The 13,103-nt window shown below is 47.8% G+C and overlaps 1 protein-coding gene across 1 annotated transcript in view; it reads left to right on the forward strand.

Annotated features, from left to right (window-relative positions):
* Positions 1 to 11,454, forward strand: part of LOC143948006 (rho GTPase-activating protein 6-like) — a 203,079-nt gene extending 191,625 nt beyond the window's left edge. Inside the window, exon 12 of the mRNA XM_077465170.1 lies at positions 9,704 to 11,454. Within this exon, the coding sequence (XP_077321296.1) occupies positions 9,704 to 9,858 (155 nt within the window). The 3' untranslated portion in view covers positions 9,859 to 11,454. The remainder of the gene's footprint in view (positions 1 to 9,703) is intronic.
* Positions 11,455 to 13,103: the final 1,649 nt, after the last annotated feature.

A 13,103-nucleotide genomic window follows, 5' to 3' on the forward strand; every position in this document is an offset into this window, starting at 1 on the left:
CATGTTGAACCGCAACATGCCAACGACTTGGTAGAGTGGATGACCAAGCCCTCTTCATCCTCCTCATCCTCTCTCACCCAGTCTCAGGGTACTAGCAAAGCAGCTGCCAACGCATCGTCTTCCCTCCTCTCAATGTCATCATCAGTGACTCCTTCCCTAGACCCACCACGTCCTCCTGAGGAGTCTCCAGAACTCTTTGAGCACAGTGTTGGGTACATGCTCCAGGAGGATGCCCAGTGTTTTGTAGGCTCTGATGATGACACTCAGCTAGAGGAAGGCAGTAGCGTGAATGCAGAGAGAGGGGATGCTCAAGAAGGACAGCAATCTGGCAGTCATGTTCCACAAGCTGCAGCATATTGCCAGGTTTGCTACAGCGATGAAGAGGGAGGGGATGATGAGGGCACTGACTCCACGTGGGTGCCTGGTAAGAGAGGAGGAGGAGGAGGCGGCACATGTCCAACGAGGCAGGATGCCCTCCGGGGGCCAGCTTAGGGGCAGTACACCGACTGAATCACACCGCAGAGCTCCGCCTGTGCAGGGCGCTGTCTCTGCGCGTTATTCTAAAAGTTCTTTGGTGTGGGCCTTTTTTGAGATGAGTGCATCAGATCGCACCGCTGCTATTTGCAACATATGTCTCAAGCGTATCTCGCGTGGCCAAAACATCAGCCGCTTGGGCACCACATGCTTGACCAGACATATGTTGACCTGCCATGCAGCTCGTTGGCAAGCGTACCTCAAAGACCCACACCAAAGAATAAAGCGGACCTCTCCTTGCTCCTCATCAGCTGGCATCTCCAACCCCACTAGACCTTCAGTCCTCTCTGAAACCTGCTCTTAGAGGAATGAAGGTGTAGAATTAGGTGTGTCACAGCCAAGTGCTTCCGGGCACTCTGCTAGCAGTACACCCACGTCCGATTATAGCAGGTAAATGTCCCTGCCCCCGCTGCTGGACCGGCGAAAGAAGTTCACTCCCAGCCATCCACATGCCCAGCGGTTGAATGCTAGCTTGACTAAATTGCTAGCACTTCAACTGCTGTCTTTTCAGTTGGTAGACTCGGCCCCCTTCCGTGAGTTTGTAAAATGTGCGGTTCCTCAGTGGCAGGTCCCCAAACGCCACTTTATTTCATGGAAGGCAATTCCGGCTCTCTACCGGCATGTGGAAGGCAATGTCCTTGCCTCGCTGGAGAGGGCGGTCAGCGGTAAGGTGCATATTACCGCTGACTCATGGTCCAGCAGGCATGGACATGGACGTTACCTGTCTTTCACGGCCCATTGGGTCACTCTTCTGGCAGCTGGGAAGGATGCAGGACAAGGTGCAGTAGTGTTGGAGGTTGTTCCGCCACCACGCCTCCAAAATGCTACTATTGGTTGTGACACACCTCTCTCCTCCACCCCCTCCTCTTCTTCTTCCTCCATGGCCTCTTCCAGTGCTCTGTCCTCAGAACCAGCGGTGCTCCGTAGGCGTTCCAGGGGCTACGCAAGTACACAGGCAAAACGATGCCATGCCGTGCTTGCGCTGGTTTGTTTGGGGGACAGGAGCCACACTGGGGCGGATGTTTTGTCAGCTCTGCAGGGGCAGGCCGAGAGGTGGTTGACGCCACGCCAGCTTAAGCCAGGAATGGTGGTTTGCGACAAGGGCACCAACCTCCTCTCCGCCCTCCGACAGGAACAACTGACCCATGTGCCCTGTGTAGCTCATGTCCTTAACCTGGTGGTGCAGCGGTTCTTGGGCAGGTACCACGGCTTACAGGATGTCCTGAAGCAGGCCAGGAAAGTCTGTGTGCATTTCCACCGATCATTTAATGCCTGTGCTCGGCTGACTGAGCTCCAAAAGGAGTTGAACCTGCCCAAGAACCGCCTTATATGTGACATGCCCACCAGGTGGAACTTAACGTTGGCCATGCTGCAGCGGCTGCACATGCAGCAGAGGGCCATCAATGAGTACCTGTGCAACTACGGCACCAGGACAGGGTCAGGGGAGCTCAGTTTTTTCTCACCACACCAGTGGGGCATGATCAGGGATGCATGCACTGTCCTGTCACCGTTTGAGGAGGCCACAAGGATGGTGAGCAGTGACAGTGCATGCATCAGTGACACTGTACCTCTTGTCCACCTCTTGGAGCATACGCTGCGTGGAATAATGGACAGGGCACTTGAGGCAGAACAGAGGCAGGAAGAGGAGGACTTCCTTGCCTCTCAAGGCCCCCCTTTATCCAGACAGTGTTCCTGCTGTGCCACCCATCACACAGGAAGAGGATGAGGAGGAGGAGGAGGATGATTGTGTCAGCATGGAGGTGGAGGCTGGCACTCAGCAGCAGCAGTCTTGTAGGGATGATTTACAGTCCCAAGAAACACGTGGACTTGTACGTGGCTGGGAGGAGGTAGCTGCGGATCATGTTGTCCTTAGTGACCCAGAGGACTCCGGACCGAATGCCTCAGCTAACCTACGCTGCATGGCCTCCCTGATCCTGCAAAGCCTGCGGAAGGATCCTCGTATTCTTTGGATCAAGGAGAGGGACCATTACTGGCTGGCCACTCTCCTTGATCCACGGTACAAGGGTAAGGTTGCCGACCTTATCTTGCCATCGCAGAGGGAGCAGAGGATGAGACATCTCCGGGAGGCCTTGCAGAAAGGTCTGTGCAACGCATTCCCAGAGACTGGGAGGTTACAAACTCCTGGTCCTGGACAACGTGTTGCTGAGGCATCGGTCAGAATGAGTGGTGGAGAAGGTGGCCGTCTGATTTTTTTAGTCCGCAGCCCAAAGGTATGATCGGTTCCAGCAACCATCACCAGCATCTGATTTACATGGTGCAGGAATACCTAGGGGCAAGGTCAGACTTGGACACCTTTCCCACCGAAAATCCTCTGGCTTACTGGGTCTTGAGGATGGATCACTGGCCAGAGCTTGCACAGTATGCAATTGAGCTACTGGCCTGTCCTGCATCCAGCGTTCTTTTGGAACTCACCTTCAGTGCTGCTGGTGGCTTTGTTACCGATCACAGGGTGCGCCTGTCCACCAAATCAGTTGATCGACTGACCTTCATCAAGATGAATCAGTCTTGGATCACCCACAGCAACCAACCCCCTGAAGCTGATGTAACCGAATCATTTTTTTTTAAATATCACATCCCTTCAAGACTGCCTATGCTGATGCTGAGTGGCTGTCCTGTTATGTTGATTGTCTATCCTCTTCCTCCTCTGCTGATATGTTGGAAGAATATTTCTGGTTCTGGGTGATGCCATTAGCCCAATTTTTCTGCCCCTGTTTAACAGGGGCGTTTAATTACAATTTTTGATGCAATGCTTTGCAGCAGGGCTAATTCCTGCAATAAAACTAGAGTATATGGGAGAGGTTGCAGTGTTGTGGCACCAGCGCCTAAGGCCCAATTTTTCTGCCCCTGTTTAACAGGGACATGTAATTACAATTCTTGATATAATATTTCACAGGAGGGCCCGTTCCTGTGCCCACCCAGAGTAACTGTGAGGACTTATAGTGTTGTGGCACCAGCACCACAACCACCAAAGGTCAATTTTTCTACCACTGTTCAACAATGGCATGTAATTACAATTCTTGATATAATCGTTCACAGCAGGGTGCTCCAGCGCCCACCAAGAGTCACTTTGAGGGCTTACAATGTGGCAAAACCAACACCTTGTTCCGCCATTTCTGCAGAGCATATAGGGCAGGCCCCTACTTTCAAACATCCAACTTACAAACATCTCCTACTTGCAAACAGAAGGAGACAACAGCAAGTGAGATGAAAAAAGATGTTCGACAAAACAAATTATACAGGGGTGATAACCCTTCCCTATGTTTTCCAAAAAGCTTAAAAATTGTTTTTTTGATTGCAGCTACACTTTAAAAATGTACCATTTGAAAATTACAAACAGATTCAACTTAACACAACAAACCTACACAGTCCCTGTCTTGTTTGCACCGCCTGTATACTGCTGTTCTGAGTATATAGGGCCTGGGGGCCACACGCATTTCCTTTTTTTAATATGGGTACGGGGTTCCCCTTAATATGCGTACAAGAACCAAAGGGGCTGGTAATGGGCAGGGAGGGCTACCCATGCCATTTTTCTCAATGATTTTTAACCATATTGCAGGAACCAGATATAACATTAAAACCACAAGCAGTTTTAAATGATGTTATTTCCGTTTAATGTCATTTTGTGCAGGGAATGTTCTAAACACGGGAAACACGTGGCACTTCACAGGCATACTACAGACACCCCCCAGGCCCCATATTTATAGGAATATTTCATTTTTCTTTCACTTTAATCGTCATTAAAATCAGTGTTCCCGCCAAAACGGCCATTTTTAAAAACATTTTAGGCATTGACCCATGTCTCCTGGGGCAGGAGCCAGGTCCCCAAACCCTTTTTAGGACAGTATCTTGCATATTAGCTGTTAAAATTAGCACTTTTAATTTCGAACGTTCGAGTCCCATAGACTTCAATGGGGTTCTAAAGTTCTTATGAATTTGGGGTCCGTTCTAAAGTTCTGGTGCGAACCGAACCGGGGGGTGTTTGGCTCATCCCTAATCAGGAGTAAGAGCCGTAGGACCAAGGCCTGGGGCCTACTCAAACCCCTGCCTGTTCCGGACATGCTGTCTCTGGATTTCATTGTTGAAACTGCCCCAACAGAGGATCATACCACTATCTTTGTGGTAGTTGATCGTCTGTCGAAGATGGCACACTTCATTCCCATGAAGGGCACCCCCTCAGTCCCTGAAACGGCACAGGCATTCATCAAGGAAATCATCAGGCTGCATGGGATATCAGCCAATATAGTTTCAGATCGAGGGGTGCAGTTCACCTCTCGATTCTGGAAGTCCATCTGCAAGGCTTTGAATATTGAATTGTCTTTTCATCCGCCTACCACCCTCTGTCCAACGGGCAAACTGAGAGGACGAACCAAACCCTTGAACAATACCTACGCTGTTTCTCCTCTTTTGCACAGGATGATTGGATCTCCCTGCTTCCAGTAGCCGAATTCGCCTACAACAATTCTATCCACTCCGCCACCAAGCAGATCCCCTTTTTCGCCAATTACGGCTTCCACCCTTCGTTTCTACCCAACTCCCTTCCCGAATGCACAGTGCCAGCGGTTCAGGAAAAGATTGATTTCTTCTCAACCAATAACCGACTTCTGCAAGAAACCATGACTAGAACTCAAGAGCACAACAAGACAACCTTCGACAAGAAGAGACTAGGGGAATCGGTACTGGTACCTGGTGATTTGGTGTGGCTATCCACGGTGAACTTGAAGATGGCGTGTCCTTCAAGGAAACTGGGTCCCAAGTTCTTAGGACCCTTCCCAGTTAGAAGGAGGATTAATGAAGTAGCCTTCGAATTGGAACTCCCAGACTCATTAAAGGTCCACCCAGTATTCCATGTGTCCCTGTTGAAACCTTCCATTCTCAACCCATTTCCTAACCGAAGTACCACTCCTCCTGATCCGGTCGTGGTAGACAGTGAGGAAGAATTTGAAGCGGAAGCTATCCTAAACTTCAGAAGAAGAAGAAACCAGAACCAGTTCTTAATTAAATGGAAGGGGTATGGTCCCAAAGAAAATTCTTGGGAGCCTGAGGACAACATCCATGCCAAGAGTCTGGTTCAATCTTTCAAGAGGGCCCATCCCGAGAAATTTGCCCGAAGGGGCATCCGGAGGCTGCCCCTTGGGAGGGGGCAATGTCATGGAGATCCTGCCAGAAATCTGCGCCCCAGGCCCTCTGGCTCGCGCCCTGTTGGCGCCAGACAGGCTATTTAAGCCTGTCTGTCACAGACGGTCCCCGCTGTCTGCTCTACAGTGTTGTGTGCCTAAGAACCTGATCTGAAGTACTTACCTGTGATTTAGACCCGGCTTGTTTGTGACCTACCTGTTACCTGCCTGCACCCGACCCCAACCTGTCTGTGACTACTCTCCTGCCTGCTCCCTTGTACCTCGCTTCCAGCCTGATACCTGACCCGGCCTGTTTGACGATCCTACCTGCTAAGCTGATCCAGTTTGCTGAGCTAAATCCCATCTGCTAAGGTGATCCAGTTTGCTGAGCTGATTCCATCTGCTGAAGTGATTCAGTTTGCTGAGCTGATCCCCTCTGCTAAGCTGATCCAGTTTGTTGAGCTGATTCAATCTGCTAAGCTGACCCAGTTTGTTGAGCTGATCCTATCTGCTGAGCTGATCCAGTTTGCTGAGCTGATCCCATCTGCTAAGGTGATCCAGGTTGCTGAGCTTATCCAGTCTGCTGTGTTGATCCTGTCTGTGGAGCTGACCCAGTCTGTTCATCCCTTCCGGTCTGTTGATCCTGCCAGGCACCCGTGCCCCTCCTTACTCCTGTGTCCCATTAGCTTACCAGGGAACCGGTAGTGGGAGCTGTAAGGGAGGCCTCCCTCTGCAATTCGGGCTCAAAACCACTAGGTATGTGACAGTCCCTCTCTCACAAGGCCTAGCAGCCAACAAGGTGCTTTACTCAGGAAAAAGTCTCTGCCACAGTTGGTGTTGTAGACTTCAGGAAACACTTATGGAACACTCGTGTGATACCTGGATCTTTCAGCCAGCTTGGCGATACCCATGAGACTGGATTCACTAGGTACTTCAGCCCTTCCAGGCTCTTGCTAAGAAGCCAACCCTTATGTGGCCTTCTTCTGAAGAGTCCTCCCCTGGATAGCTATGAAGTTACTTGTCCTCTCCAACTACCGGAGACGGCACCGGACCACCTCAGAATCATTCTTTAGTTTCCTTGCCTCAGGCTAGCCAGCCCTGAGACAATAAGTTGGGTGGATCCGCACCCCAGGCCATAGCCTTCCTGGGGGCTGGTCAGGAGGACCAGGACCATGGAGTCAGAACATCCTTCTGGACCGGAATCCCGAACCATTTGACATCCACATCTTAAGTACCCTCTCCCAGAATGCACAGCAAGAGTAACACTCCCACTGGGCGGGCTCCGAAAGAGAGTAAACTTACAGTACCCAACTAGACTGTGGTTCCATGCCTGCCAGAAGAGACAGTGCCTCTTGTGGCCAGGCTGAACATCCTATAGTCCAGTCAGACTGATGCTGAGGTCCACATTTAGAACAATTGTACCTGAACCAAACTGCAGTTCAGGTGTAACCTTAACTTTAAAAAAGCATAGCGCGTGCTCTTAAGGAGCCGGCGCTACAGTTAAAAAATTTTTAAAAAGTGTAAAAAATACATGTACATACATAAATGCATGTGTCGAGGGCTCCCATGCACCAAAATGTTGATCGCAATACATGTTACATATTGCTGCGCACCTCAAAAGGGAGATCAATAATTCTAGGCCCATTGTTCAAGGTTTTTGAAAATGTATTTTTATTGAAGATGATTTGTATAGGTACAGAACATGGCCTTTGTGCATTTCCTGGATAACAAATACAGATAACACAAACTGCTAAATAATACAATGTATCAAATAAAAGAACAAAACATTCCATACACTTTGTTCTAGTAACTTATTTCAAGGATTAATTAATTACAAGGAGATTCTTGTTCCCTCGCAACCTACAGAGTGATACATCAGGAGAACATTAACTCATAGTTGGATCTATTTACTCGGCGTAACCTTGTCTTTTATATTTTACCCCCAAAAATTGGCAATATATTGCATTTGTGCTAATATTGTGTAACATAAAAAATTAGAGCTATTATTATTTTATTCTCCAGAGTGTTTGCTTTTGGAAAGTATATAATGTTTGGGGTCTTAGCAAGTCTTCAGGCCTAAATAGATTTTTTTAAACATGCATGCAAACAACGCATGTAGCACCCTCTAGTGTGCTACTAGTGTGTGAGAATAGGTAAATCATAGTTTGACTCAGGGCTAAGCCTGATTTATGGAATCTGCTTAAGGGTTTACTAAAGTTCAGGGCTGGATACCTCACCCGGGACAGCTCTCTGGTGCACCCCCCCTGGTTCTTAAATGTTGGAGAACGTTCTAGAAACTAGAGGGCGGGGGTTAGGAGGGCTGTCCTGCATGTTTAAGGGAACTTAGTCAATCCCCAGGTAGTGGGCCTGGCAGGGGACTAAGTGAGCCCTTAAATATGTTTGAGTCATGCCAGCAAGGGAGTTGGGTGGAAGATGGAGATACAGTGCTGAGGAGACTGTCGTGGCCCTCTAGGGGGCTCTACCTCAGGCTGAGGCTCAGGTGGCTGTCCTGGAAAGTTTCTACCACAGGAGAAGTTGGAGGAGGCTTTCTTGAGAGGCAGTGGGAGCAAGGAGGACAGTATGAGTACTGCAGCATGGGAAAAGGGACATACAAGGGGGAGAGACTGCCATAGGTAGCAGGTCTCTCTAGAGCAGTGATTCTCAACCAGGGTTCCTCTAGAGTTTGCTAGGGGTTCCTTCAGCATTGGGCAATTTCTGGCTCTTAGATAAGTTCCCACTCACACCATTGATCTTTTTAGCTATCTGTAAGGAAGTAATCCTTCCCAATGACCTCAAGTGTAAGGACCATTCTTCCCACTAACCATCACACCAATGTTCAGGAATGGTAGACTTCTAATTTTTAGCAGGGGTTCCCCGAGACCAGATAACGATTTCAAGGGTTCCTCTGTGTTGAAGAGGTTGAGAAAGGCTGCTCTAGAGCATATCGGTGTGCCTAAATTCTCCCTCCTTGCCCTGGAAGATCTCAAGAAAGGCAGTCAGGCAGACTAATGAAGAGAGTAAGTGGGGTAGACCAGTCAAGAGGAGCAGCCAAGTGGGCTGGTGAAGGAGTAGCCAGGTGGGCTAGCATTTCCTGCAGAAGGCAAGGCTAGGATAAGTGTCTGCAAAGGAGCTGGAGGTACTCCAAGAGACAGTCTACAACTGCACTGTGCTACTTCTACAAAAGGGACTAATGCCCCGTACACACGAGAGGACTTATGTCCGACAGACTTCCAAAGGAGTTCCGCCGGAGTTCCGACGGAGTTCTGACAGACTTTTCGGCCGAACGGACTTGGCCACACACGATCACACTAAACTCCGACGGATTCGAACGTGATGACGTACGACCCGACTCGAATAAGGAAGTTCATAGCCAGTAGCCAATAGCTGCCCTAGCGTCGGTTTTAGTCCGTCGGAGTAGCATACACACGAGCGGAGTTTTCGAAGGGGACCGGGTCCGGCGGAGTTCCTTCGGGAAAATTTGAAGCATGCTTCATTTCTAAAGTCCGTCAGACTTTGGCGAATCAAAAGTCCGTTGCAGCCCACACACGATCGGATAGTCTGACGGACTCGGTCCTTCGGACTTTGGATGTTGAAAAGTCCGCTCGTGTGTACGGGGCATTAGAGTTCCTAGCCTGTAAAGGGCTTTTGCATCAAGTTGAACCTGTACATAGGGAGGACGTTGTCCCTAAGTTGTTGCTACCAAGTTAAGCATCCCGTAATTTATATCTTCATCAATGTTATTACTCCCCTAATAAAACAAAGCTCAAGGACTAAAGCTAAACTGTTGGGATAGGTTGTATAATGTTAAGAGTTCAGGACCCCCAATTGGTAGGTCACTTTGACAATGTAAAAGGACATATAGTATATCTTTCCCCAGTAATGTTGGGGGTTCCTTCTTTATCCAAAAGGGTAGATAGATTGATGGATGAATGATGTTTAGGATATTTGTATCTTCTCTGTTTTTGTATCATTCTTATCCAATTATTAGATTCTTCCTCATTTATTAATTTGTACTTCAATCTTGGTTTCCTCAGGGGCTCGGGAGAATTCCCTGCGGTTAACGAGGCGCCGGATGTCTCGTTCACAGGAGAATCTGACGGAGTTGCCTGCTGTCACACCTCACAAAGGCCCATTGCCCCGATTCTTGCACCCCTCTTTCATGGTTCACCCTTTCCAACTACATAAATGATATTTATGTCATAATCATCTTATTATCATTTGAGACTGCCCCCCCCAAAGCAAAGGTATACTCACCCATCCATGCTCCATTGCAACCTACCCTCTGCAGGAGTCCAATATGGGAGAGTATGGCATAGTAACGATGGAGCTGGAGCCTACCCAGGTGGATGATATAACTGCCCTTCCCACATGACAGCGTTTAGCCCTGACAACTGGCTGTTTAGGCTTGAGCAGCATGGAGGTGGTCAGATGCCCTTTCATACCTAGGGATCTGTTGCCTTAGAGCAAGGGTCTTCAATGGTCCCCCAGTTGTTCAGGAAGTACATTTCCCATCATGCCTCATAGGACGTGTAGATCCACAACAGCTGGAGGGACGTAGTTTGGAGATCCCTGCCTTAGAGCACAGGTGTCAAACTGGCGGCCCTCCAACCGTTGAGGAACTATAAGTCCCATGAGACATTGCAAGGCTGACAGTAACAATCATGACTCCCACAGGCAGAGGCATGATTTGGCTTTGAGTTCTGCAACAGCTGGAGGGCCGTCAATTTGGCACCACTGCCTTAGAGCATGGATGGGCAACCTTGGAGAGATGGAGATCTACCTGAACAACATGGAAAGAAAATCAGAAATCATCAGAATGCAGTGCATTGTTTTTATTATAATAACATTGTAGGGTCTTATCAAAATGCAAGGAAGGCTTGAAGATTTTAAGGGTTAATAGTAAGTAACAGCGTTCAGAGGTCAGTAGTAAGAAATGCAGAGTGCAGGGGCCAGGAGTAAGTAACACAGAGGTCAGTAATATGTAATGCAGAGTGCAGGGGTCAGGAGCGATGCAAATTTAAACGTTTAACGCATAATTGGGTAAGACGTAAGCAACAGACAGTACAGAGGTCAGAACTAATACACATCGCCCACCCAACAAGCAAAAACACCTACCCCTCCTTTGAAAAATTCACTCACCAGACCTCAGATTTAGCAGCTCCAGCAGAATACGGGACGTCCTTCCAGGTCTCCCTTTGGCTCTAACACATTAGAGCCAGGGAGGGTCCTAGGACTTCCCCCATCTATGCACTCACAATGCCTGAACTCTGATCTGAGATCTAAGAGGCAGCATGGCAGGGTTAGGAGATAGCTGCAAGGTGGGTTGACGATTTCCATCTTGGAGCAACGGAGCAAGGGCTCTGATGGAGTGGGGATGGGACAAGGGAGCATGGATGAAGTATACTTTGCTGTGGATGGGGGTATCAGCAGACACTGACACTTTTCTATAAACAGACAGTGCCTCTTAAAGTGTAACTGTTTTTTGTACAGTTAATCTTTAATTACTGCCTCCTACTCCCTCCCCACCTGTCCTACAGTACATCACTGGAGTCCTGTGACAATGCTACCCCTCCTTAAATACAGTACATCGAGTGAGCGTTGTCACCCTTGGACAGGAAATTTGTTACTGGCAGCATCACTAGGTCAAAATAAAAAGCATGAAATAAAGTCCACGCAATATATTCTCATTTAGGAGTCCAATTTATGATATTCTTTTGTTGCATTTTGTATGAATGTATAATTAAAATTGTAATCTTTATTAAAGTGAACAAATTTTGTAAAAAAATTTACTCTTCTTCTGATTCACTATTCATAAGGTTTTTCTTTTGGGGGGTGGGGAGAGTGCTTTCTACCTTTCTTCCGACACTGAAAGCATCTCTCCTTAGAAACCTGAATTCACATTTAGAAAGGCTTCCAAATTAATAAATAATGGTACATAAGTATATTTTCCAAAGGGAACTACATTTTTAATTGCCACATTTTTTTGGGGTGTCATGATACACTATCTGGTCAAAAGTTTGTGGATGTTTGTCCATTTCACGTACACTTTATGGCGAAAAGTATGTGGGTCCCTAATGTAGGTCAACCCTGCTGAACACCCTTGGTATGAATTGGAAGCCCTGCCCTCAACCTTACTTATGGGAAGACCTTTGAGATGAAGTACCGAACTTTAAACCTACTGAATGCCTTTGGGATCAGGTCTTATCTAAAATCAGTACCTGACCTCAACCCTGCTGAACACTTTTGGCATTGGTTCTTCTCATCTAAAATCAGGATGTGACCTCAACCTTACTGAATGCCTCTGGGATCAGGTCTTCTCATCCAACATCAGCACCTGACCTCAACCCCGCCTTTGGGATCAGGTCATTTATTATTTATTATTTTCAAAATAAAGGTCTTCTAATCCAACATCAGTATCTGACCTTAAACCTACTGAACATATTTGGGATCTTGTCTTTTATTTTTTATTTTTTTTGTTTCAATAGATTTTTATTGTTATAAAAACAGCAGATTACAAAACATAGAGATAAAGAAATGCAGCAGGGCAAGGCGCCCCCGTGAAGTCGGATACAGCACGCTGGAAAAAAAACAATTGTTGCAATATAGAAGGTAAAAGGATAACCCAAACCAGACTGAGGTTGAGAGCGTGTGGTTACTGCAGTATAATCAAGAAAAGGGGCAACGGGCCCCCCAACTCGTGGGGACCCAGAGGCCCTTCCTTAGAACCCTCCGCCTGGGGCCGGGATGGACCCAGGGAAGAACACCCAGCCGCCCCAAATGGGAGCACACTGCGACTGGGCAACTCTTCCCCAGCCCCCCCACCCCCCAGCAATAGGGTTGGGTCAGCTACCTACGCTGTTCATGAATTTGAAGTATAACAGGTGAGAACTAGGAAGCATGTAACTGGGTGCAGCCCAGGTGATATGCACACGCTATCTGAAAAGGAATAACAAGAAGGAACACAGTAAAACAAATGAAGATTTCCTTTCAGTGTATAGACCAAAAAAACCAGCAAGTGTTACATGAACTAACCCTGAGGGGTTTAATCGTCAAAAGGGAGAACCCCCTACAGGAGGGGGAAGAAGAGAAAGGGAAAAAAAAGGGAGAGGCAAAAAGGGAAAGCAAATAGGAGGAAAGAGAAAAGTGGTGTAAAGGAGAGGAAAAGAAGGTAGGAGGAAGGTAGAGAAGGTCGACCGGAGAGGTGAGTGACAGTCAGGAGTATAAACGAGATCAGAGCGGAAGGGTGATTCCAACAAAAGAAGCCCAAGGTTCCCAAGTATGATAGAATTTCTCGGAGCGGTGCAAGATTACACCGGCCATTTTGCCATTTTTTCTTGATTCATGATCCAAGAAATGTTTTTCTTAGCTAATCTGGGTGACACCGAAGGTGTCTTCCAGGCTTTTGCCAGAGTGAGTTTGGCACCCAGTAAAATA

This window comes from Lithobates pipiens, unplaced genomic scaffold (genome assembly GCF_037356315.1).
Source record: "Lithobates pipiens isolate NorthernLeopardFrog02 unplaced genomic scaffold, aLitPip1_a1.2 Scaffold_1, whole genome shotgun sequence".
Taxonomy (NCBI): domain Eukaryota; kingdom Metazoa; phylum Chordata; class Amphibia; order Anura; family Ranidae; genus Lithobates; species Lithobates pipiens.